This window comes from Ornithorhynchus anatinus, chromosome 4 (assembly GCF_004115215.2).
Source record: "Ornithorhynchus anatinus isolate Pmale09 chromosome 4, mOrnAna1.pri.v4, whole genome shotgun sequence".
Lineage (NCBI taxonomy): Eukaryota > Metazoa > Chordata > Mammalia > Monotremata > Ornithorhynchidae > Ornithorhynchus > Ornithorhynchus anatinus.
The window spans coordinates 5,528,986-5,556,715 of record NC_041731.1 but is presented as its reverse complement, the minus strand read 5'-3'; the positions used below and the strand labels follow the sequence as shown (position 1 = coordinate 5,556,715).

Below are 27,730 nucleotides of genomic sequence, written 5' to 3'. Positions count from 1 at the left end.
ATCTGTAAAATGGGGATTAAGACTGTGAGCCCCATGAAGGACATGGACTGTGTCGAACCTGTCTAGCCTTTGTCTACCCAGTGCTAAATACAATGCCTGGTACATAGTAAATGCTGAATAAATATCATTAAAGAATGAAATCACCATGAGTCAACCTCATAATAGGGATGATTAATCCACCAATAGAATTTATTGAACACCTACAGTGCCCTGTACTAAATGTTTAGGAGACTAAAGATGAGGTTAAAAGCCTAACCTCTTTACCTTTTCTTTGATCCAACTAGAGTGTCCCCAACCTATATCCCAGGGAAAAGAGAGATATAAGCATATCAAGTACTTCCCATGTGGAGACTTCCTGGGTTTATGGAGATAGTTTATCTCAGTCACCAGTCAGCCGAGTTTGCCGTAACAAGCAATGGACACACATCTCTGGAGGAGGGGGTCGTGGAAGGGGAATTCCCCCACTCATTTCCAGCTGTGGGAAGACACCATTGTCTTACAGTCACAGCTGTTTGGACTAGCCTCCCAGCCTTACTTCCTCTGGTCTCCTGGAAGACCCGGGTGTTTCTCAACTATGCTGAAAGGACCCCAGAGTGGGTCTTTTGGGTCCCTTCCAATTCATTCATTCATTCAATAGTATTTATTGAGCACCTACTATATGCAGAGCACCGTACTCAGCGCTTGGAGTGTACAATTTGGCAACAGAGACAATCCCTGCCCAGTGACGGGCTCACAGTCCAAAGGGGAGAGACAGATGGCAGAGCAAAACAGAACGAAACAAAAACAAGACATTATCACTATAAATACAATCAAGGGGATGTACACCTCATTAACAAAATAAAAAGGGTAATAAAAAATATATACAAATGAGCAATATATATAAATGAGCACAGTGCTGAGGGGAGGGGGAGGAGCAGAGGGAAAGGGGGCTTAGCTGAGGGGAGGTGAAGGGGGAAGGGGGAGGAGCAGAGGGCGCAGAGGGAAAAGGGGGTAGCTCAGTCTGGGAAGGCCTCTCGGAGGAGGTGAGCTCTCAGTAGGGCTTTGAAGAGGGGAAGAGAGTTAGTTTGGCGGAGGTGAGAAGGGAGGGCATTCCAGGACAGCGGTAGGATGTGGACCACCTACAATGAACAGTTGGCTCCTGTGATTACTAGCTGGCAGAACCAGGCCCTTTAAGAAGCCTGCAGCGTTGCCCTTGAGATGTATCTGGCTGCTTAGATGGAATGGTTTATATCTAGGAAGTAGGCTAACAATCTATCGATCTGAATATCGCGGGGTGTTCGATCTCACTGAAGATGTGGATGCAATTTTCAACGGGCTCATGTTTGTTCTAAATAGTAGGCCGACAAAAGCCTACGGATGCATTTAGGTGAACAAATCAATCATCACGCAGCACTTTTTAAGCAGTGCTAAGTAATGTTTCAAGTATCAGCAATCAACTCTAAGGAATTAAATAGATCTGCTGAACTAAATGGATTGAGCTAGTTAAAAAATAGCCATCTGCAGTGGCAGAGAAAATGAGCAATCTGTTGGTACTTTTTTCATAAAAATCTGTCTCGCATCTGCTTAATTTTGTATGCCACTTGCCCTCCAGGATAAGCTTGCCTCACTTCCTGGACCGTCTTTTTCCGATTTTAAAAAAAAAAACTAAAAAAACTTTCACTGCAAGTGAAAATATGCAAAAAACTTTGAATTTTCCCTTCGTCTGCATTTAGCCTTTGGAGTTCCAGTAAAACATGCTAGCAAAGCCCAGTAGAGACAACCGTGCACCCTGGAAAGGGGGTGGAGGGAAGGAGGAAGGGTTTGGAGGCGGGGAGAACGAAGGGAGATCGGTGTGGATGGGGGACCGACCCAGAAAACGTATTAATGATACGCTGTAGCTCCTTATTATGCAAGAAAGACTACCTCCTCCTCCTCTTTTCGCCCCCTTTGCGCGGCTTTCCTCCTAACGGCTTCCCCTTTTGCACGAACGTTTTCGGAGTGTGAGTTTTTTTTTTTTTTCCTTTTTGGAAACGTTTCAGGAGATGCAACCGTAGGACCTCGAAATCTTCTCTCCCCGAGCTCAGGGTGGTCCGCATCGGTGCAGGAAGGGGGGGGAAGAAAGGGAAGGTTGCTTTTTTTCTTTTTGCTTCGAGCTCCCCTTTTTTGTTTTAAAAAAAAGAAAAATTCTGCCCCGCGGGGAAAAAAGGGGTTGGATGTCCAGGGGGGAGGTAGCAGAGGGTGCGCTGCAAAAGCTGAGCTCCACTGGGCGTTTTAGAGGGGAAGATGGGCAAGGGGGGGAGGGGGCGAGGTTGGGGGAGGGGGTTAAAGTTGGGGGGGGGGAGGGTTTGGCGCCTGCGCAGAACACTTCCTTGTTTGTCCCCGTGACTGTTGCGGGGAGCGGAGCAGAGGAGTGTGTGCTCGGTCCTGTCGCGACTGTCAGCGTGTCGGGGAGGTATCGCGACTCCCCCCGCAGCCGACGCCCCCCGGTTGTTGTTTTTTTTTTTTTTTCCAGCATTGCACCTCTCCCCCTTTTTGCATCCCGAGCCCCTCCGGGCCCAGGGAGCCGGAGCCGCCGCTTACGGGGAGGCCTCCGGGATGTGCAGGGAGACGCCGGTCCCGTCGCTCGCCCCCCTGGGCGTCTGAGCGGGTGGAGCCCCGCAATCCCTCGTCCGGAGCACCGCAGCAGCTCGTCCGGAGCTCTGCAGCAGCTCGTCCGGAGCGTTGCAAGCCCGGAGCATTGCAGCAGCTCGTCCGGAGCATTGCAGCAGCTCGCCCGGAGCATTGCAGCAGCTCGCCCGGAGCACTGCAGCAGCTCGCCCGGAGCATTGCAATCCTTCCTCCGGAGCACTGCAATCCCTCCTCCGGAGCACCGCAATCCCTCCTCCGGAGCACTGCATCCCTCCAGCAGAAGAGCTTGGAGGGAGGGCGAGGTGCCCAGGACCGACCGGGCGGGGCTGGGCTGGGGAGGGGGGCGTGGATGAGCCGCCCCTCCGGCTCGCCGCCCCATTTCGCCGACCTCACCCCCCGCCGCCTCCGTTTGTGTTTGGCCCCCCGGGCAGGATGCCGGACCAGATCAGCGTGTCCGAGTTCATCGCCGAGACCACCGAGGATTACAACTCGCCCACCACGTCCAGCTTCACCACCCGGCTGCACAACTGCAGGAACACCGTCACCCTGCTGGAAGAGGTAACACGCACACAACACACGTATACACACATGCACGACACATGGATGCACACACAGATACACATACACGACCCAGACACACGTACACACATGCACCTCACATGGATGCACACACGGATACACGTACACGACCCAGACACACGTACACACATGCACGACCCAGACACGACACCCACATGCACGACACAGACACACATAGACACGACACACACATGCACGACACACACATACACGACACAAACACACATGCACGACACACAGTCCCTTCCCCAAATCCCCCCCCTCCGTCCCTGCCTGCCTGCCTCTCTGCAGGAGGCCCTGCAGTCAGTCCCATCCCTGCAAACTTAGGACACCTCGGGGACGCCTTGCAACAGCCCACCAAGTGCTTAGAGAAAGAGGGGAGGGGGTGAGTTTGGGTCCTGAGCAAAATGGGCAGGGATCCCCCTCTTTTTCCCCCCCTTCCACCCCATCTCTTCCCCTCCCCCCCCCCCGTGGGACCAGAGTGGCCTGTATCTGCCCGGCCAGAGAGCCAAAAATTGGGCCCTGGGTGAGGCCTGACCTCAGCATCCCATCTCAAAAAGAGGAGATAGAGACTTGAAGTCACTGTGAGCGATGGTTGTTCCCTGTCATTCGATTTAAGGAAGCCTTAGAGGGTTTTCGGACCAAAATAAACCCAACTGGAAGACTGCAGGAGGTATAAACCGAAGATGCTCAGGCCGCAACCGTTTCTTCAATTCCACCTCTCTTCCCACCACTCACTCCATCTTCAACGGAGTGGAAGGGGAGTTCTACCCCAGCTGAGTTGTTTTTTGTTTTTTTAATGTCTTTTAAGGTTTGTTTTTTGGGTGTCTGAGTGTGGCTGAAAAAGCAAAAGCAAGAGTGCTAGGCTTTCACTGTGTCTACGTTTGAAAAAAGCAAGTGAGGATTGCTGGGCTTGAATAGGGTGTGTGTGTGTTTGAAAAGGCGTGAGGGGACTGCTAGGCTTGCACTGTTGTGTGCTTTGAAAAAAGCGAGTGTGGATTGTTAGGCTTTGTGTGTGTGAGAGAGAGAGAGATAGAGAAAAGGAAGATTGGGAGACATTAATGCACAGTAATAAGTGCTGCTGTGCTGCTGCTGCAGGATGATCTGACATTGTGAAGAGGGAGGCTGGCACCAGGGTGGGTGATGCTGTAAGAGAGCACATCCGCTCTTAGTGGAGACCTGCCAACGGGGAAGCAGGGGCAGCTGCAAGGTGACTTGTAGAAACAAGTCACACCTCTTCTCCCCCGACCCCAGGGGTTGCGGGTAGGCATGAAAAGGAGAAGCTGAACGTTGGGGAAGTGAGAATGGGCGCTGACGGGTATCTTGGCAGTCAGTGCTGCATGATTTAATGTTTGCCACACTCAGCTCTCCCGTAAAATCGCTTGAGCGGTGGAAAATGACATTGCTAGAAAGTTGGGAGTGGAGTTGAAATGTATCCTGGATGGATTATTGTGTGCGTGTGTTGATTCTTCAGTTTACTGATCTGTTTCCCAGCCTGTGCTTAGAATGATTAGCACCCCGTTAGTATTTGTAAGCCAGTACCTCTGCAGCAAGATATTTTTGGGGGTGGGAGTTGAGAATTGACTTTAACACCCATCTTGAAACTTTTATAGCTTTTTGTTAAAAATAGCCATGGTCCCCAAATTAAAAGACCTGGCGGTCACACCCCCATTCACTAGGGCCCCCCCACCTATTCACGGTGTGGAAGGAAGGTGTGAACTTCAAGGCTTTGCATTTCTAGCTGCTTTGGTTCTGATGCTTATTTGTGAATTCTTGTAGGGATCCAGGTAGCGGTCACAAATTGCAGCAACAACACTTTGTAAAAAGTGGAAAAAAGTGCTACTTGGATATGGCCTGTTTTAGCCGCGGTGTAATCTTTTGGTTTTGTTACTCCCCTGCATTAGCCCTTTGTAACATCCCGAAATTAAAAAGTGCTACTCACTGCGTGTAGTGTGTGTCTAGTTGTGCTAATATAAGTTGAGATAAATAAGAAGGGACTGCTGTATGAACATCCTTTTCATTCCTCCAAGACTGCCTATGTACATCCTTTTCATTCCTCCAAGTCTGCCTATGCCTTTAAAGGGCGGGTGATTGTTGGCTAGCCTTTGCTGCCATTTGTGGGTTTAAAGAACTAAGTGTAAAGAACTTATCTTTTAAGTCAGAGAGTTGTCAGTTTTCCTCTATTCTATCCTGCAAATGACAGATAATGTTTCTGCTTTCTGTTGGTTTAGTGGATGATAGGGACATGAAGTTTATGGGCCTGCTGTTATTTTGGAACAAAGAAAATAATAGGGTTAAAATAAAATGGCATACAGCTGCTCAAATCCCACACCTTGGATTGTTAGTACAAGGATAACTTGCACTTTCAAAGGGCATATACCACGACATAATGTGTGGTTATGAATACTGTTTGGCAGGATTAGATTGAAAAATGAAATTTGCACATGCACTTTGTGTAAACTGGGCCCAGTGAACTAGGGGGAAATGGGAAGAAAACTGTTCAAAAATCTAATATTTGTGCAATTTATAGGACAACAGGCTCCTAAAAGTGTTTTTTCCCCCATTTTGAGAGTGTATTGGAATAAAGTGACTTTTTTTCTGAACCTGTTAAGTCTCCTGTCCTTTAGAAACTGTGTGTGTGTGTAGTGGGGGGGGGGGGGGTGGAGGATGCATGTATGTACATATGTATAGCTGTACTATAACATTGCATTCCCCATGAATGCATTTTAGAGACCATTTTAAGAATGGAACTTTACTAATATGACATTTTTTCATCCATTGCAAATTGGAAAATGTAAATATTTTCGTTTACATTGCATAACTAGAAAGTACAAACAGATCAAAAGTGTATCAGCTGGCTCAAAAATTAATTATAAAGTAATTGAGAGGCACTCATATTTTGGATTATCTTCCCAACTGTTGGGAAAGGCTTTGTGTGGGCTTCCTAAATTGTGAATTTCAGAAAGGAAATGTTTAACAAGGAGGGCGAAAAGCAAATGGTGGTTATAGTAGCAATGATATATATTGAGCTGCTATAGAGAACAGTGTGCTATACCAAGTGTTTCGAGAAAACAAAGCAGCTGCACCAGATATCTTCCCTGCCCACAAGGAGATTACATTTTAACATCTGCGGACAGGACAAAGAAGAATAAAATGCCTAATGGAAAGAGCATGGGTCTGGGAGGTAGAGGAGCTGGGTTTGAATCCTGGTTCTCTCATTGACCTTGGGCAAGTCACTTAACTTCTCTGTGCCTCACTTAGCTCATCTGTAAAATGATGATTCATTGTCTGTTCTCCTACTTGAACTGTGAGACTGGGTCCAGGTCTGATCTGATTAACATGTATCCACCCCAGCACTTAGAACAGTGCTTGACACACTGAAAGTCCATTAAAAATACCATAACAATAATAGTAAGGCCCATATTTCATAAGCAAGAGGTTAGGACATTTTATGAGCGCAGCTTGAAGTATTTGCTCATTAGGAGCACAGAACTATTGAAACTTTTTTTTGTAGAGGAAAAGCAAAGAAGACCAGAAAGTGGGTAGGAGGATTGTATGACTCTCCAGGAAGGTCTTTTCTCTGACCACTGTCCTCTTCATGTCCGTTCCTTGTGTCTCACTTAATGCTCGGAGTTGGAGTTCTAAAACAGATGATTCAAAATCATTGATACTAGCAAAGTCTCCGGAGTCGGGCTGTCCAATTAGTTTAATCCTCACCGTCTCATTAGTGATTTAACCAGTGCTACTGCACATTGTTGTCATTGCCCAGTCAGTGGATGAATCTTGCTCTTTGACTCCCTTGGAAAAAACACTTAGTAAGTATATCGGGATGGCAGAGTGACAGAATGAAGCAGTTTTACCTCTATTTTCCAGAGGCACTGCACCTAACCATGAATCCTTTGTTCACCTGTCATAATTAACAGGCTGGATTGTGAGGGATGGAATTTATTGACTGCACTGATCAGGCTTTTGTTCCTAAGGAAAGAGAGAGCGACTGAGAAGGAGGGGAGTGCACATTTATATGTGTTTTCCAAGCAAAAAGCCAGAATGCTGCTTTTTCAATAACCACAGTGCACTGATGGCACTGCACTGTCTTCCTCGTGACTCCTTTGAGGTCCAGCTATTTCACATGAGTTGAAGCTTTAAATGGGAGGAGTACACAGGCTGGAGGTGAAATGTGTAAACTATACTCAGCTCGAGAATCCCAGCAAGAGGTCTGCTTCATCGGGGAAGGACTCAATCACTCTCTCCCTCTGTCTCTGTCTCTTTCTCATACATTTGGGTCTTAAGAAAACAGCAACCTTTTCCTAGCGAGATTTAGAATGGGGAGCTGTATGATCTTGCTGAGAGCAGATTCAAACTGTGCAATAGTCTGTGTCAAGCAGCGAGGCCTAATGCAGCTGGGAATCAGGTGTCCTGGGTTTTAATTGGCCCTTGGGCCAATCACTTTACTTCCCTGTGCCTCAGTTTCCTAGGGATTACAGACCTGCTCTCCCTCTTTCTTAGACTACAAACGTTGTGAGGGACAGGGACTATGTCCAATATGATTATCTTGTGTCTGTCACAGTGCTTGGCACATAGTAAGTGCTTAACAAATACCACAGAGATTATTAGTAGTAGCATGGCATCCCATTTTAACCTTTTAAGTAGGGAGTAGGTAAATGCTCATTGTCATTGAATAAGAACAGTTTCACCTGGATAAAAGATCTGAAATCTGGTTATCTTGTAGCTCCCCCAGCATTTAGTGCACAGTAAATGGTTACCGTGATTAATATTACTCACTGGTCATTATATAGAGAAGGCTGAAGATTTCCTTTCAGCGCTGGTTTCTGAAGCTCACTTGAAATGATGATACTTGAATTATAAGAGTTGGGTTACCATCCCTGAGGCCCCCACAAAATGCCAACTTCAATTTCCATAGGTCACTAGTTCTTACTGAAGCTACTTCAAAACCCTTGTTTTAAAACAAAACTAAAACAGAAAATGAGGCGTGAGTTAAGATTTGAGAACTGTAGCTTCTCATCTGTTACTGGGTTTTTAAAAATCAGGGTCTGATCAATTAATGGCAATTTTTACTGTTTGCGGAGCACTTTACTAAGCACTTGAGAGGGGGCACAATGCAATTGAGTTGGTAGACAGGTTCCCTGCCCCAGATGACTTTACAGCCTAGAGAGGAGATGTGGATGAGAGGGCCAGATGAATTCCGGCCAGGTTGATTCAAGGGGGAGTTGTCCCTGTTGACTTCCATCTCATCAGGGAAGGCTATTAACTCTCACCTTTGAGGATGGGTTTAATGGGTGTTTTTTTGTTTTGTTTTGTTTTACTGTATGCCAGGCACTGTTTTAAGCACTGGGGTAGATACAGGATAATCAGGTTGGGCACATCCATGTCCCATGTGGGGCTCACAGTCTTAATCCCCATTTTACGGATGAGGGAACAGAGGCACAGAGAAGTGAAGTGACTCACCCAAGGTCACATAACAGACAAGTGGCAGAGCTGGGATTAGAACTTTTGACTCCTAGGCACATGCTGTATCTACTAGGCTATGCTGCTTGCAGAATAGTGGTCTTGCTGTTGTTCTCTAGAGAAGCCATTCTCTGTTCACTCTTTGACCTGTTACTGCTCTTCCTGTGTCCTAAGAAATCTTCCTGGTGCAGACCACACAGTCTGGTCTCTTTCGCCCAACTCTCAAAATGCCTTTGACTTAGGAGTTGCTGCCTGAATCCATGGCAATTTCACTGGGTGTTCTGGGAATATTTAATACATGCAGGTATTTGGTTGCCACCTTTTTTCTTGGTTGTGGGGAGAGGAAGTGTTTTACGGTGCCACCTACAAGAGAGTGCAGTGAGCATTATCGCGTCATTTGCTAATTACAGTTTGGAATCTGAGACCACAAGGAATCCTATTTTGGGGCAAGCGCTCCTAAAGCGAACGTGGTTTTAGATTGTCTTCCCATTCCCTCTTTGTCCTTCCTCTCCCCGGGGCCAGCTGTCAGTTTTGTATTTCTGGCATCTGGTGGTCAGAGGTAGCTTCTTGGGGTGCTGTGTTGGCTATTTTGGTTGTGGCTTTAGTCAGTGGTATTTATTGAGCGTTTACTATGGGCAGAGCACTGGATTAAGCATTTGGGAGAGTACATGAAACAGAGTTCATGGTAGACGTGTTTCCTACCCACAAGCAACTTACAGTCTGAGCTCCACACTGCCAATACCCTTCTCTTTTGTGGCATAGCTGTCGCCTATTGGGTTAGAACAATGCTTAACTGCTACACTGTGCGTGGTGTCATTTTCCCATTACCATTCGGACTCCGTTCCCAGCCAGCCCAGAGGAAGGGAAAACTTGACAGCCGGCAGATGGTTATTAAAGATGACGATGATAATGATGAAATTGAGAATAGAAGCTGTGTAATCTAGTGGATAGAACATGGACCTGGGGGGTCAGGAAGACCTGGGTTCTAATCCCAGCTCCACCACTTGTCTGTAGTGTGACTTTGGGCAAGTCACTTCACTTCTGTCGACCTCAGTTATGTCATTTGTACATTGGAGATTAAGACTGAGAGCCCTAAATGGGGCATAGAATATGTCCAATCTGATTAGTTTGTTTCTTCCCCAGCACTTAATACAGTGCCTGGGACATAGTAAGTGCCTAACAAATGCCATAAGAAAAACTGTGTGAAGTGCTTATTATGTACAAAACACTGTGCCAAGCAAAATCAGATTAGAGACAGTCCTTGTTCCACATGAGGATCACAATCTGAGGAGGAGAGAGAACAGATGTTTAATCCCCATTTTACAGATGAAGAAACTGAGACCCAGAGAAGTTGCCCAAGTCACACAGCAGGCAGGTGATAGAGCAGTGATTAGCACACAGGTTTCTTGAATCCCAGGCCTGCGCTCTTTCCACTAGGCTTCACTTCCTGGTTTAGTTTAGGAGCATTGCTTTCTGACCTACACACAAATCTTTTACACAGAGGAAGAGGTCAGACCAGACCATAAACTGGACTGGCACTTGCCCAGCCACTATGAATTGGGGGAAGTACAGTACAGGGGTAGACTTCATTACCTGCCATTTCTAATTAGGGTGATTTCTCATCAAGACATCAGAAGGGTTTAGAAGTGAAGGAGAGGCAGTTAAATTGTATCATCCTTCTAATTATGTCTCGGAGGAAAACTCAGCAAGACACTTGGTTTTGCATGTTTCCTAGCCCAGTGAGTTTACTGTGTAATCCTTGCCCTTGATCTAGCTGAAACCAACACCTTGCATGCGTGAAGGGGCTGTGGGAAATGATAAATGGAGATAGGGCCAGAGTCCAGGCCTTAACTGTCTGGCCTTATATAGACTTTCAGTGAGAGTAAAAATGGACCAAACTCAGGTAAAAGTGTGTCGAGCAGTGGCAGAGGAGAAGGGGAGATGGAGCAGACTCCAAGATGAATGATTATCTTCACAGGACCAACACAGTTGGAAAAGCATTTTTCTGTAGAGAATTCCATTTGGGGGCTTAAATCCGTCCGCTTAATACACCTTAGGTCCAGAAACTCTGCCTTCTAACTCTGTTGTGCTCTCCCAAGCGTATAGTACAGTGTTCTGCCCCTTATCAGTGCTCATTAAATATCAAACTATTTTTGGGCATCGTATCAGTATTTACTCCACTCCACCCAGTCCTTCCCAGCTCTTCTGGAATTAACACACCCAACTGTTTGATGAGATTTCTCCTGCTCCCAGTCATGCACCCCTCCTTTGCCTTGTTCATGAGTTCCCCACCGTCTACCACCCCCATACCTTATTGCTGCTTTATAGAAGGGACGAAGACAGAGGAGAGAGCTGCCAGCTTCCCTGGGCATCAGCTATCCACTAGGAAAATCAGATGGCATTTGCCAGGACCAAATTGCATAACAAAAATACCCCTGACTGAACCAGCTCAAGCTAACACATCGGGGTCCCGGGTTGCTGAAATGGGAGTAAAATATCCCCATTGTCAAATCTCCTGGCTTCATCTGGCTCGCCTGAGAGTTCTTGGTCAGGCCACAGGAATCCCGTATGCCATAAGACATTTTTCAACCTGACCGGTGCCCTTTAAATGCCCTTGGCTGAAATCTCAAATAGGAGTTTTGATGATGCATTCGATTCTGCCGGAACCTGAGTGTTCACAGCCTCGGTTGGATGATGGAATAGTCTTCCCGCAACGCCTGTCTGGGGCTGGCCAGGCACGATGTCGGGGGAGGCAGTTGTGTGCAAGCATGTGGGATCCAACACGGAGAATGCTGCAGTGTTGGACGTCCTTAATGCGGGCTTCGGTGAAAATGCACTGCCTGTCTCCCAGAGCTGGGTATGCTTGGCTGGACAGGCGCTAGGTAGTAAAGGTGATTTAAAATATTACCAGCTGTGGTCCGTAGGCGGCAATATGTCGGTGGTCGCTGCTGGGAAATTCCTAGCCGCCTTCGGATGGATCACAGAGCGGCCAGAGAATTGAGAACTTCATAGCTCGAGAAGCAGCCCAGCCTGACGGAGAAGCACTAGTCTGGGATTCGGGAGACCGAGGTTCTAGCCCTAGTTTGGCCACTGGTCTGCTGTGGGACCTTGGATGAGTCCCTTAACCTCTCGGGGCTCTGATTCCTTTATCTGTAAAATGGGGATAAATTCTCCCAACTTCTCAGATTAATCGAACTGTGTCCGACATTTTTATATCAAGTGTACCCCAGTGCTCAGCACACTGCTTGGAGTAAACATGTAATAAATACCAAAATTAAGATCCAGTGAGGTCTCTCTACAATTTTTTCTAGCTCTCACAGAAGTATTTGACACCATTTGTAGATCTGGGCTCTGTCAACTATTAAGTCAATTTTGTTACTCTTAGACATTGATCTTAGACCCCTTGATGGCATTACCAGTTGTGATGGGAGTTGAGGGTGCCTCATTTGACCCACTCCTATTTCCAAGATGTCACAAATCATGCTCTTTTTATTCATCTTTGTAAGTACTGTAAGTATTTTTGTGTTTCCTGCAGTGGATCATCAGCTCCTTGTGGGAAGGGAACATGGCTTAAAGCTTCTGTAGTCTTTTCCCAAGTGCTTAGGCTGGTGTGTTGTACCCAGGTCAGGGTTAGTAAGTACCAGTATTACTATTAGTACTACTACTAGTAGTACTATCAGTCAATCAATGTTATTTACTGAGCGCTTACCCTGTGCAGAGCACTGTACTATTAGCTTGGAAGAATATGATACCACAGAGTTAGCCGACACATTTTCTGCCCACAACAAGCTTACAGTCTAGAGCATTAGACATTAAATAAATAATTTATAAGTTACAGGTATGTACATAGGTACTGTAGGGTTGAGGGTGGGGTGAGGAATATCAAATACCCAAAGGTCACAGATCCAAGGGCATAGATGTTGCTGAAAGCAGGTGGAGCCGAGAAAGAGAGGGCATAATTGGGGATGACCTCTTGGAGGAGATGTGAATTTATTGCCATTATTACTACTATTTCCTCTATTATTACTTCTACTTTTTTTTTATTGGTATTTAAGTGCCTACTACGTGCCATGCACTGTACTGAGTGCTGGGATAGATACAAACTACTCAGATTGGACATAGCCCGTGTCCCACCTGGGGCTCACAGAATTAATCCCCATGTACAGATGAGGTAACTGAGGCACAGAAGAGTGAAATGACGTGCCCACGGTCACCCAGACTAATGGCTGAGCTGGGATTACAGCCCAGGTCTTTGTGACTCCCAGGCCCGAGCTCTATCCACTAGGCCACGCTGCTTGTACTGCCACTTCTACTAGAGCTACACAACCATGCCAGAGTGTGCAAAAGGGGATTTGGAATATGTTTCGGTTCTTCATTTGTGACTTTTCCGACTCAGGCTGCGAATATCTTTGGAAGTACTAGACGCAGTCTTTCTAGAGTTGTTCTATGCAAATGACCGTGCCCAGGGAACCCAGATGTAAGAAGACACCAAGGGACCATGAACCACTTTGCAGAGTCAGCTGTGTGCTATCGACTTGATAGCTCTGAAGGAGACCAAGGTTGCGTCCTGGCCCGCATGAAGGAAACCTTACCCACAATCAGAGATCGTCATCGGCTGTACAGAATGGAACATGGTCATGAAATTCCCTGACCTAGGCAGCCCCCTGCCCAAAGATGGAGTGATAGACAAGGGGTATTTTCAAAGCCGTATTAAAGGCACATCTTCTCCAAAAGACCTTCCCTGACTAAGTCCTCTCTGCCCTTACGCCCTCTCCCTTCTACATCACCTATGTACTTGGTTTTGTACCCTTTTAAGTACATGTTATTTACCCCTTGCTTAGCCCCACGGCACTTAAGGACATGTCTGTAATTTATTTTAATGTCTGTCTCCCTCTCTAGGCTGTAAGATCCTTGTATGCAGGGAATGTGTCTACCAACCCTGTACTTATTAAGGTGCTCTGCACAGGGTAAGCTCTCAGCAAATACCATTGATTGACTGAGAAGTATCAGAATACCTGGGCTCTAATCCCAGTTCTGTCACTTGTCTGTTCTGTGAAGTTGGGCAAGTTATGTAATGTCTCCCTGCCTCCCTTACCTCATTTGAAAAATGGGGATTAAGAATGTGAACCCCACGTGGGACATGGATTGTGTCCAACCTGATGGTTACCCCAGCGCTCAGTACAGTGCGTGGCACATAGCAAGCGCTAAACAAATGCCATTTAAAAATTTAAAAAAGCTTGAAAAGAGATCTGCATATCCTTTGAGAGACTCTCAGAGCGGTGGTTATACGGTGTCTAACTTCAGTCCAAACTTAAGGACTACTAAATAACAGTGCGATTCCAGCTTTGTGGACGTGAGACCCGGCTTCTCCTCATATAACCCTTCTGTCGGCATCTTTACCTTCGCCTCTTCTGGAGATGAGCAACCTCGACCAAGTCCTGGATTGAAGTCTGTCTCCCAGGTGTCCTTGACACAGATTCCCTGGGTGGGGCTTGTGACGAGAGTGGACATCCCTAGAGTGCCCACATGGCTTTGTCATGGTGAACTTACGTTCGATTCTCAGTGAGGAGAAGGAGGAGGCGCTTCAAAGAAGCAGCGAGGCCCCGTTTCAGATGAGGTGGCGTCAGAGCTGAGCATTGGGAGACAACTGAGGTAGCCAGAACAGCTTGGAGGGCTGCCGTCTGGAGAGTGTCTTTCTGAGCCAAAGCTGAGAGTTGTGAGTCAGCACAAGGCGCTGCAATCGCAAAGCCGTCAAGATGTGAGACTGCTGTGTGTGGGGTTGTCAGTCTCTCCATGTGTAGCCGGATTCTCTCCCGTTGGTAGATGGCACGCTCAGTGATATCATCTTTGACGATGAAAGATCACTAAGAGGAAGCAGCATGGCATAGTGGATAGAGCACGGGCCTTGGAATTTGAAGGCTATAGGTTCCAATTCCAGCTCCGCCCCTTGTCTGCTGTGTGACCTTGGGCAAATTACTTCACTTCTCTGTGCCTGTGCCTCATTTACCTCATCTGTAAAATGGGGATTAAGTCTGTGAGCTCCACGTTGCACGGGGACTGTGTCCAATGCGATTTGCTTATATCCACCACAGCGCTTAGTACAGTGCCTGGCACGTAGTAAGTGCTTAACAAATACCACAGTTATCATTATCATCATAACTATATAATCACATTGATATCTTGTATTTTGTGAATGGTGCTTTTTATTTTTCCAAATTGCTTTCACGTAAATTATCTCTGGAAGCTTATGCTTAAAGAGGTTAAGTGACTTGCCCAGGTTCACTCAGCCTGCCCGTGGCAAGGCCGGGATTAGAACTCTGTGGCACCTAATGAAAATGACCCATTATGAAAATATCCCACTTCAGATATCTCTCCTTCATGCCTGAAAAAGATAAAAGATTAAAATCTTTATTTTTGTGTGTGGAATGTGGAATGTAAAGCTTTTTCTTTATACAGTTTATCATTCTTTCAAGAAGCCCATTTTCCTTTAGCTCCAGTGTTTATGCCTGTTAAAAGCATTTACATAAAATGAAATATTATTTCCACAAAATATGCCTCTTGCTGTTTCAACGGCAGCTGCTTTTATTCCTATTGTTGAATACTTTCCTGGCATGGTCGAGAACTAACTAAAATGAAACCCAAACATATGATATTAATGTCCCTGCTCCAGGAATCCTGCTATTTAATTCTGGTATTTATTGAATGCCCTCTATATATCAAGCAATGTGATGATCACAGATCAAGATAATCAGATCAGACACAGTCCCTGTCCCAGAGGGAACTCACAGTCCAAAAGAGAAGGAGAGCAGGATTTTCATCCCCATTTTACTGAATGAGGAAACTGAGGCCCAGTCTCTGCTGCACATTGGGCTCATGGTCTAAGGGAAGGAAAGTGGGATTCTTAGTTTCATTTTACTGATGAGGAAACTGAGGCCCAGTCTCTGCCCTACATGGGGCTCACAGTCATAGAAGGGGCTTCACTGCTGGAGCCCATACACAGGCACAGAAGTCCTTTTTGAAAACCACAGAAGCTGTGTTTCTGAGAAAAATGCCCCACTCCACCCAATTGGAAAAAAGGAAAGCACCCCTTCCTCCCGCATTTGTTTTCTTTATTCTGGGAGGGGATTATCCAAGTTCAAATTTTCACATAGTTTACATCATCTTTCAAGGATAGAGGGCGAGATCATCAGAAGCTGTATTTCCACCCTCTCCCCTTGATCCAGTGGAAGCTCCTCGCAGACAGGGAATGCGTCACTTTGCATTGTGTTTTCCAAGCGTCTAGTACAATGCGTTATACCCAGTGATGCTCAGTAAATACTATTATGGCTAATCCTGATAAACTAGAACGTGGCCCTAAGGCGCCAGCACAGTCTCCTTGACCTTTGGAAACAAATGTTTGGATTCGTCTCTGGACTTCCTCTTTAGCTTCCTCTTTTTCCTTTCTACCTCCCTGTTTCCCCCCTCCTGTTTTCTCTCTTAGTGGTGTCAATGTTGAGAAGGTTTTTACTGCCCTGCTGTTTTAAGACTCTTCATTGTCTAAGAACAAATCTGTTTGTTTTTGTGCCTTGCCCTCTCTTTTAGAATGTCAGCCACTTGGTCAGGGACTGAGCCTTCTGCTTGCTCTCATCCTCCCACCCGGGTGGGTATGTTTGAGAAGGAGCAGTCAGGCCTAGTGGAAAGTGCACAGTACTGAGAATCAGGAGAACTGGCTTCTAATGCTGACTCCCTCCCATATCTGCTCTGACCTTGGTTGAACCACTTAGCTTATCTCTGCCTCAATATCCTCATCAGTAAAATGGGAATTAAATACTTGTACCCCACCCCCTTAAACTATAATCCCCTTGTGGGACAGACTGTCTGACTTGATTACATTGTATTTTCCCCAGTGCTTAGTACAGTAGTTGGCACACGGCACTTAACAAATACAATAATTATTACTCAGTCACTAATCAGTGGTATTTATTTTGTGCTTACAGTGAGCTCTACTAAGTGTTTGGGATAGTACACTACAACAGTAATAAAATATTATCATCAAGATTATTATTATATGCCCTGCCTAAAAGATCTCATCTTGAGAAAAGGGGATTATTTTGTCTGTGAAAGTACTCCGGGTGTCTTAGGGCTAATTGTATTCTTTCATTCAGTTGCATTTATTGAGTGCTTAATGTGTGCAAAGAGCTGTACTAAGCACTTGGGAGAGTACTTATTACAATAAAAAAGACACATTCCATGCCCACATTTAGGAAATGTAGGTGATATTGTATTTATGATCAGGAGCAGATTTACAAATTGGATCCTCCATTGTTTAAAGGGTGTGTGTATGTGTGTGTGTGTTCAGATTTCTGGGCGTGGGTAGGGCTAAGAGGGTGTAAATACACCCTCTTTGCCAACACAGCCTGCTTTACCCTTCTTGTGTCCCAACTGGGCCCTTCCACCCTGAGCTGAATTCCCCCCCTTCAGCAGGGGCGAGAGGGAGAGGGCAGTTGATTGAGTAAATCTGGGGCACTGATGTGTAATGTTTGCCTCAGAGTAGGAGTTGGCTGTGGTGGTCCCACCAACTCAGGCACATTTGGAAGTGGCCCGGGTAAATGGGATCGAGAAGGGAGCTAATGCTTGTCTCATGGAGCGCGGGATGAGATGAGATGACAGGCACAAGTCAGCTCCATCATCTCTACAGCAACATGACCTAATTCATGGCATCTACGGGTCAGACACTCCCAAAGGGCTTGGAAGAGCAGGGGACTCAAAGTGCCATTAAGTGTATAGTACAGTGCTCTGCACACAGTAAGCGCTGAGTAAATACGACTGAATCACTAAGAATGTCCAGATGGTTTCCTCAAGTTGATTACTGCTCATTCCTGCCTAGCCTGAAATAACCCCCAAATAAATCTTCCTTATTTGTACATTAGTGACTGAAATCCATCAATCAGAAATATTTAGTGAGAACCTACTGTGTGCCGGGCACTGTCCTAAGTGCTTGTGAGAGTACAGTTTTAGTTTGTGAGCCCCCCGAGGGTCAGGGACCGTGTCTAATTCCCACCTGGGTATTCTCTCCCAGCACTCAGTGCTCTGCACAGAGTAAGAACTTAGTACTATTATTATCGTTATTATTACTACTACAATAGAGTTGAACAACACTATTCTTATCCTCAAGGACCTAACAGTCTAGCAGACACCTGCAGTTAATGAAGGTGGGTATTTTTTGGCAGTTAGATGCCAACTGTTAGAGTACTAGGGCGGTAAGGGGTGGAGGAGGAAGCTAAACCGTTATCCTCTCTGCCTGTTGGACTGGACTTGCACGAGCTCTCTAGCTAAGTTTCCAACAAGACCCAAGACCTGCAGAGCTGACTGCAAGAAGCTAAGCATTGTCGAGCAAGGTCCCAAAGACCCAGTGTCAATAATAATAGTAATCATAATAATAGTAACTGTTAAGTGCTTACGATGTGCCAGGCACTCTACAAAGCACTGGGGTTAGGTACAAGGTAATTGGGTTGAACACAGTCCTTGTCCCACATAGTGCTCATAGTCTTAATCCCCATTTTACAAATGAGGTTACAGAAATAGAGAAGTAAAGTGACGTGCCCAAGATAACGTAGCAGACAAGTGGAGGAGCTGGGGATTAGAACCCAGCTCCTTGTGACTACCAGGCTTGTGCTCTGTCCACTAGGTCATGTTGCTTCTCTGTTGGAATTTACTGACCTGTTTATTCTTTTTTTACCGCTGGCCACTTCCAAGTACTGCTGGACCTTTTCTCTCTGTCTCCCCTTAGGTACCCCACCTCAGTTTTGCATGGGGCATGATGCATTGCAAGTCCTTCCTTAAGTCTATAGTGTTTATTCGTAGAAACAGAACTAGTAACAAACTGATAAACTTGTAAGTGGTCAGGGACATTGTGGGCGTGGTCTAAAAGGCTATTTAGGGAATGGCTTGAGGACAGGGCAGTCCAGCCTGGACTCCTGAGATGAGATGGCTCAGTCAGTCCTATTGAGCACTTTCTGTGGGCAGAGCACTATACTAAGCCTTTGGGAGAGTACAGTATAACAATAAGACACATTACCTGCCTACAATTAGCTTGCAGTCTAAATGGGAAGACAGACATTAAATAAATTACAGATTTGGACATAAGTACTGTGGGGCTAACAGGGAGACAGTCAACAGGTTTCACTCCACTGAGGAATTTGGATAATTGAATTTGTGTCCAGACTAATTCACTTGTATCTTTCCCAGCACTTAAAACATTGTTTGACACATATTAAGTGTTTAATAAATACCATTAAAAACCCCCCTCCAGTTTGCACCCATCACATCATTCAGTGTGGTAGAGTTCAGAGTGCTTTAGCCCAACAAAATGATCCCAAAGGAGTGGAGATCAGTGCTGTGCTGTGTTCCAGACAGCCTCTACTTCGGGTATTCATGGTAACAACAGTATTTATGCAGCATATGCTGTGTGAGACGCCCTGTTCTAAGCACGGAGATTGGCCTCCAGGGAGCTACATAATTAATCATATTTATTGAATGCTTAGTGCTTGGAAGAGTACAGTTTAACGGAGTCAGTAGACACGTTCCCTGCCCTAAAGGAGTTTATAGTCTATAGGGGGAGACAGACGCTTAAAAATAAAGTGGGACGAAGGTCTTGGTGAGAGACACATAAGGGAAGTTGATACAAGACAAACACAAAAAAAGAAGACAAGGGCAAGGATAAATCCAAAAAAACTGACTATGGTGCTGTGGTTGGAGGAACAGTTTCCGATTCCTTGCATCTCAGTGTTCAGCAGCCATGACCTTCCAGCGTCATGAAGTTTGAGAAGGCCTTGTGCCACTGCTGATTTCTCCCCCTTCACAGATAAGCTTTATTGAATTTATTTTGTGTTGTGGGTTGTGCCTATATATGTGGTGTGATCTTTGGTTCTTATGCCTTTAGGCGGTTTGTTGTTTATCTTGAAAGTTACAGTTTTTAAAAATTCCAGAAAATGGCATACTGATTGCCAGCACTCGCATTTGTCCTTTGCTTTTATAGGAATAATTAGGGTGGCACTGATACCATTATCTTTATGCTCTATTACTTCCTCCTCTGTAATTTATTTTAGTGTTTGCCCTTGAGGGCAGGGATCATGTCTATTAATTATGTGTGCTCTTCCAAGCACTTAGTACAGTTCTCTGCACAGAGTTGCTCAGTAAATAGTATTAGTTGATTCATTGATTGCTGAGACCCAGTGTTTTCTGTCCCTTCTCCCTCCACCCAGCTTTACCCTTGCTCCTGAAAGCTTTTCTCTGTCCAAATCACTCTAGAGCACATCATTCCTGCCAGCGGGTTTGCTCAGGGACAACTCTGCCATTAGTTTCCTAGTTTGTCTCTATGGGGACCCCTTCTACCATCTTCCGCCCCTTCCCTCCCCACCCCCACCTTCTTCAGGACACCTGCTCCTCCAGAGTTTAGTACCTAGGGTCTTGGGTGTGAGCATGGATTCTTGCCAGCTATGAAGTCAGATCTATTGGAATCATTCACCTTCCTCCCTGTTCTAAGGCTGATGCTCTCTTCTAATAGCACCATTGAACGTTCATGACTAAGTTATTTGCAGTGCTCACTCCTTTTGGGATGCTACAAAGTGTACTCTGCTTAGTGCTTCTCTTCATTCTCTTGAATGTCTTTTTTCTCACTATATTAAGCCAATTTAACATTAGATAATGACATGTGTTTAGCGTACATCTGGCCAGTTTTTTTGCAGGAAGTGCCTTTTTGCTGAAGAGTATAGGGAAACTAGCATTCAAATTTTTTTTTTTATTGGCACTTGCTAAGCAATTTCTATGTGCCAAGCACTGGGTTAGATACAGGACAGTCAGGTTGGTCCCACTTGCACATGGGACTCACAGTCTTAAGTAGGAAGGAGTAGGATTTAATCCCCCTTTTACAGATGTGGTAACTGAGACAGAAAGAAGTTAAATAACTTGCCCAGAGTTGCACACCAGACGAGTGGGAGAGCTGGGAATGGAACTCAGGTCTTCTGACACCTAGACCTGTGCTCTTTCCCCTGGACTGTGGTGCTTCCCATAAATTAAGTTCTGGGTTTTCCTAAGCACATTAAGTCAAATTCAAAAATCTTTCAGTATTTCTACCTGTTTATATTTCTATTTGATTGAGGCACTCTGGTGTTTCATGTATCAATTTCGAAATTTATGTTGCTTTGCTTGATTCAGTTTTTTTAATTGAATGTTGGGATTGAGCCTCCTTTTTCCTCTGCTCCTCCTCCCCTCCCCATCGCCCCTACTCCCTCAGTTGGGTTGAGCAATGCAGCATCTTCCTCAATCGCTTTAAAAATAATACTGATTATGGTATTTTTTAAGCACTTACTATGCACCAAGCACTGTACTGAGTGTTGGGGAAGATACAAGATAACCTGGTGGGACACAGTCCCTAACCAGGTGGGGCTCACAGTCTAATGGGTGGTTTCTCATGATCCACTGAAGTTTATCGTTGTTGAGGGTGGCCATTCCCATTCATTCTGTCATATTTATTGAGTGCTTACTGTATGCGAAGCACTATATTAAGCGCTTATCCTTCAGCAGCTCACCTCAGCTCAGCAATTTCCCACAGTTGCTACTTTGGGGGTTGGGGGGGTTGCCAGGGGGATGCCCTCCTCCATTCACAGATAATAACCCTGCCTTGCTGCTCTTTCACCTGGACTGCACTGCATCTTCTGGTGTAATAGTTCCCTCAGCCTTTCCTGCCTGCCTGCTGCCCGCTCCTCAGCTGTCTGAGAGCCTGCATCCACCCCCCCGCAGCTGTCCAGGAGCCTGTCTGACCCATCCTGTTACTGTGTAACCTGTGACACGTTTCTTCAATTCCCCGTGACACAGAGACCAGTTGCAGACTTGTGAATCATGACACTGGATGCCTTGAAAGAAAAATTATTCCTCTTTCACATGCATGTCACCCAAACACTGTGTTGGTGCTGTAGTAACCTGTGCCTCCTCTCAGGGCTAAGATCAAATCGGGCTTTTCAGTTCAGTCTCGTCTCTGTTTCCCCTCCTGTCTGCTGGCATTTTTAGATGACCTTGCTCTCTGGGAGGGACTGATCAACCACTTAATCAGCTTGTATTTACTGAGTGCTTATCGTTCACAGGGCATTCTACAAAATTCTTGGGAGAGTACCCTACAAAAGAGGGGGGGAGATGATCCCTAGCTTACAGTCTAGGGATCTCTGGTTCTCTGCTTCTCCTCCCTCAGGGCCTCCTTCCTTGTGCCCTTTCCTCTCAAACAGATTATCACTCAGTGGTGTTTATTGAGTGTTTACTGTGTGTAGAGCACTGTACTAGATGTTTGGGAGAGTATGATATAACAGAATTGGTAAGCACATTCCCTTACTACTTATTTTCCAGTACTCCTCAGAGTATGTCCGTTTTCTGATTAATCTTTGTTTCTTTCCTAGATCGTGACAGGAAGAAGTTGTTCAATAATCATTAGACAGCTACTCCCGAGTGTTTTGATTCCAAATTGTTTCGAAGACTTGGGTTTTGTGGAGAATATTACATAAGTAAAGTGATGTTGGTAGGGAGTGGGAGAATTATTAGGCCTGAGGCCTTGGGTACTGTTTTTTCATGAACTTGTATTTGTGTGAATGTGACTGATTGGAGGAGTCGATCACTTGTATTTATTGAGCTCTTATGGTGAGCGGAGAGTACACTATAACAGAATTGATAGACATGTTCCCTCCCCACCATGAGCTTGCAGTCTAGAAGGTCAGGATTGCAAGGAGTGAGAACAGAGGCAAGAAGAGGATAGGCTCGGGGGCAAAGGGGAACTTTGGGGAGGAGGAACCTGGGGTTGCCGGGATGATGAAACTTGGCTAAGGACCACCTTAAGCTGGGGGCAGAAGGTTATTTTAGGCGGGGCCTATTGCATGTCTGCCTGCATGCCACTCCAGTTCTTCCAGGGTAAAGGAAGAAAGAGGGCAGGAGCCTTAATAATTGTGTACTAGTTAAGAACTCGCTATATGCTAAGTACTGAACTAAGGTCTGGGGTAGTTACAGGGTAATTGGGTTGCGCACAGTCTCTGTCCCAAGTGGGGCTCACAGCCTAAGTAGGAGTAGAAACACGTTGTAAACCCCCTTTTTACAGATGAAGAAACTGAGAAGTAAAGTGGTTTGTCCAAGGTCACACCACAGACAAGTGGTGGAGCTGGGATTAGAGCCCAGGTCCTCTGACTCCCAGGTCATTGCTCTTTTCACTAGGTCATGCTGCTTCCTCAGCCTTCTGCCCCAGTTCCACTAGGGCATGGGAGTGTATTTTGCAGGATTCTGCTTTAAAGAACATTCCAGCTGTAGTCCTCATCCTGTCTGCATTCAAGAGCTTGTGAATCTTTTTTTTTTTCCCCAACTCCACAGCGAGCTGAGCCTCTGGGCAGCCTAGCCAGACTGCTCCACATAACTAACATTGATTGACGCAGTGAAAATGCACTTCCAGGCAGAACTAAGAGCACTTTCTTAGTGCTCAGTACAGTGCTTGGCACACAGCAATCATTCAGATACCACTGATCAATTGACTGACTTGTGCCCATCAAATCCTTAGTGTGTCTCTGGGAGAGTGGAAACCTTGTTGCGTAGGTGAATGGAATTGGGTTGGCTATTGGAATGGAATCAAGGATTTGGAGAGATCTCTTCTTGGTGACCTTATTTTCCCTGGCTACTATTTTCGCTTCTCTGAAATGTGGATGATAATTTACTCTCCCTTTCTGTCACAGGGATGTTTTGGGGATCATGGGGTAGATGGGTTTGAATGGTCGGGAGGAGATGTACCAAAGCTTAATTCTCAACCTAGTTTCTAATTAAGAGCCTTGCATGCAGTGACTTTTTAATAAAGACCATTGCCTCAATCTGGTAGACTGTATTCTTTCATAGAATGCTAATGGTATTTATTAAACAATTTTTGCCAAGCACCATGTACAAGCTAATCAGGCTAAACAGTCTGACTGGAGCGTCTTAACACCCGATAGTCATACTAATAGTAGTAGTAATAGTATTTATTAAGTGCTTACTGTGGGCAGAAAACTGTACTAAAGAATACACAGGTGAGAATTAGACTCGAACCCTGTCTCTCAAGAGGCTCTCAATCTTTGAAGGGCATAGAGTCTAATAATAATAATGGTATTTGTCATTAAGCTGAGATTGGAATCTAGGTTCTCTGACTCCTAAAGGCCTCTACAGGGCACTGTACAAAGCGCTTGGGAAAGTACAGCAAATTAGTAGAGAAGATTTTTGCTCGCAGGGAACCTTCAAAGACTTGGTCTTTGCTAGTGAGGTGCTTCCCCCGCTCTGGCTTTGCCACTGCAGAAGGGAGAAAGAAGGAAATTGGTATTTCAGTTTGCGGTGGGTGGGTGGACAGGAAGGGAAATGGGGTCTGATAAAGATGGGCGTATTTAACTCTGCAGACTCTCGGTGACTCTGCCCATTCTAGGTGACTCTGCCCTTGGGGCCCGCCAGCTTCCTAATTTCTGCCTTCCCCTCGGCATACCTAACAATCATTCAACAGTGCTTAGAGAGTGTAGAGCACTGTACTAAACATGTGGGAGAGGTAGTGGTCATAGTCCTTCAAAGAGTTTACAACCTAGCAAGGGAGATAGGCACTGAAGCAGTTTAGAGAGGAGGCAATAGGAGAAGGGACTGTGAACATGATTTAGTGGCTAAGGAATAAGATAGGGAAGGTGTTTATGAAATTGTGTGGGGTTGTGAGCACATACTCAGTGGTATTTGAGTGTTTACTGTGTGCAGAGCACCGTACCAAGAGCTTGGCAGAGTTCAGTACTGTAGAGTTGGTAGACTCATTCCTGTAGACTTAGCTTCTTGTGGGCAGAGAGCACGCCTACCAACTCTGTTATATTGTACATGCCCAAACGCTTAGTACAATGCTGTGCATACAGTAAGCACTCAATAAATACAATTGATTGATTGATTTGCCCTCAAGGAGCTTGCAGTCTAGTAGGATTGTGTTCAAGGACTGTGGAAGTGGTCGTTGGGAGGATATAACCTGGACGATTAGAAGTTAATAACCGTGAGCCTCCTGATCAGTGTCAGCGGCCAAACAATGAGATCAAAATGCACCAAACTGGGTATAGAGGCCTTATGTGCACATTGAAGAGGGTGGAGAATTACTGTTTTACCCCCATTCCATTTTTAGACAATTGTGTTTGGAGGCAGCCTGCGTGTCCCAACCAGCGAAAGGAAGAGTGGCAGAGAGGGAGCTGGTCTCATACTGTAATACAGAAATGGCCACCAGTGTGTGAAAGAAACAGGAAGTCACCAGACACTTGAAATATACTGGTTCCCTTTCATTCAATTTGTGTTTCGGCTCCTCTGAAAGTAGTTTATTTTGGTTGCCTGGACTAGTCGGAAGTCGTTTTAAACCATCAGAGCTCTTCCGAAGAAAAGCTGAATAATTCTGAGATGGAAAACTACTTAGCTCTCAGTATGTAGTTCTTTTAAAATCATGAATGTCTCACTGTGTGATTGGTTAAAAGAGCCAATTATGTTATCCCCCGAAAGGCAGTTGATTTTGAATGGACTTCAGATCTTATTCATAAGCAGCCTTTCCAAAAAATCTGATGAATAAGGAGATTTTTCTGGAGGGATAGCATTTTTGAATTTTTCTTCGGTTTACATTCTTCCATCACCCCCATCACCCTCTCAAATAACCTGATAACCTTTGGAAATTAGATGCTGCCTTTGAGTTATGTATTTGAAAAAGGAGTGAATTTAGGCATGATAGTATAGAGGATTGTCTTTTTAAGGAAGAACTTTAAAAAGATGTGAGTAATTAGGATTTAGACTGTCCTGTTTTTGAGATGTTGTATTCAAGTGCTCTCTTAAAGAGGGAATAAATCATCTTCCATTAGCCCTAATGGTTTGGTTGAGAATGCAAGGATAGTGGCTTGTAACTTTTCATATTTGAGGTCTGCAAACCACTTAATGCTAAGCGCAGTAAGGCATTAGGAATGGAATAGCGGCAGATGCTTTCAGGATCTAATTCAAAGTCAACATGGCTCACAGTCTTATGACTTTTGGAAGGCAGGAGTCTCCCTCCTAAGCCAGTAGCTTGGCTTTTGTAGTTAGTAGAGTGCTCACTTAAGGGCTTTGAGGATGAGCAAAAGGTCATGGTATTTTCAGATTGAGTTTTCTCATTTTGGTCTGGAAAGCTTGTGGGGAGGAGGGCTGTCAGCTTCTGCCAGCTGAGCCTGACTGCTGTGTTAGTGTCACGTTTGACAAATAGAAGTATTTGCACAGACCAACCCCTCCTGGAAAGCTGGAACATGAACCAGTTATGACGTCTGCCCCTGGACCCTTGCAAGCCTCCCTCTCCACACCCCTCCCCCCGCTCTCCCAGGGCAAGGGTAGAAGGGTGGAGGCGTGGCAGTGTAGTTGCGAATGTGTCGTAGGAAATGGTTTCAGAAGAACAAGACCACATCTCCGACGTGGTTCTTAATTGACGGTTGGCCTCCCTGTGTCTTGGGAGAGCTCTCGTCCGGGTTAGTGTGTGATGAAATGAGGATAAACGGCCTTGTTGAACTTTCCCAGTAGGCCATTTATATGTGGCCTCCGTTTCTACATTCCCCTGTGTTCCCTATTTTTAAGCGTCCTAGATAACATAACCATTTCCCGGCTGGTCTGCTGTACCCCCATCTCTCTTTCCCCCAGAAATCCCATTGGAGAGTTTGTGTTGTGTACAGCAAGCTCCAGCCCTGTAATAATAATAATGGCATTTAAGTGCTTACTATGTGCCAAGCACTGTACTAAGTGCTGGGGTGGGTAGAAGGTAATGAGGTCAGGAACAGTCCCTGAACCTCATGAAATTGACAGTGTAGAAAAGGAGGATGAGGTCCTTGAGAGATTCCAGGGTAGAAATGGCTTGAAGGCACTTGAGGGCTTTTGCAGACCCTTGGGTAAGAGGGCAGATTCAGAAGGCACCCTGTATCAGTCCTCTGGGATCCCTTCTATCCTATTCTGTTTCCTGTTTGACAGTACCAAATTTTACAACTTCCAGCCCCATAGGAAGGCATGGAAAAGAGTGATTTCCATAAGAGGAATGAATTTGTATATGTAGTTTCTGAACGGCCACCCCTTGGAACAGTATCTTCTCAAGGATTTCTCCCCACAGAGAAAATCCCATGGGATTTTAAATATAGAAGCCAACCACTCCCCTTTCCCTCCTAAAATCAGCACCGCCCTCTTTAGGTTGTGGATGAGGTTTGGGTTAGAAGGGTGTGATTGTGTATGTTTGTGGACTGTAGACTTGTGAATTATTTTGTGGTCAAGAAGCGTGTCTACTAACTCTGTTGCATAGTACTTGCCCAAGCATTTAGTACAGTACTCTATTCACATTAAGCCCTCAGTAAATACATTGATTGATTGGAGGGGGTGTCAACTCCTGTAGCATTGCCAACCCCAGTCCCCTTACAACATTTAAAATCAGTCCTACCTCAGAGATTTAATGGAAAGAAGTGCTTCCTGGGATTAAAAAGGAAGACAACATCAAAATAGGGAAGAGAAGGCAGTTAAAGTTGGAAAAGAAGTTTGGAAACAATCCTAAAGTTTGTGTTTGTTCTTCAAATTCTAAAGTGTCTTACATTTTTTATGGTATTTAAGCGCTTACTATGTGTCAGGCATTGTACTAAGCCCTGGAGTAGATACAAGCTGCTAAGGTTGGACACAGTCCATGTCCCACATATGGCGCTCACAGTCTTAATCCCCATTTTACAGATGAGGTAACTGAGGCACAGAGAAGGTAAGTGACATTGGCCAAAGTCACACAGCAGGCAAATGGAGAAGCATCCTAAATTTTTACCCTGTATAGCTTGGATTTCCTGGGCATTTTCAAGCTTGGCTTGTCATTCCGTTGCTTGGATGCTAATACCTGGAAGACACAACTACCAGTTCTTCTTTTTGGATTGGAGAATTGCTTTGGTGCAAATGCTTCTAAGCTTAATTTGACATTTATTAAGCGCTTACTGTGAGCTGAGCCCAGGGGTAGGTACAAGAATGGCAGACTGGTCACTGTCCCTGTCCCACCTTGCATTCACAATCTATCTTA

General features: G+C 45.4%; 1 protein-coding gene across 9 annotated transcripts in view; it reads left to right on the top strand.

Moving 5' to 3' along the window:
• ASAP1 (ArfGAP with SH3 domain, ankyrin repeat and PH domain 1) overlaps positions 1-27,730 on the top strand; it is a 200,101-nt gene that overhangs the window by 41,034 nt on the left and 131,337 nt on the right. For 6 of the 9 annotated variants that reach the window (XM_029062440.2, XM_029062435.2, XM_029062433.2 and 3 more), the window contains exons 1-2: positions 1,849-1,979; positions 3,039-3,165. In XM_029062440.2, coding sequence (XP_028918273.1) covers positions 1,864-1,979; positions 3,039-3,165 — 243 coding nt within the window. In that variant the 5' untranslated portion in view covers positions 1,849-1,863. The other 3 variants (XM_029062437.2, XM_029062438.2, XM_029062436.2) reach the window with 3 other exon arrangements.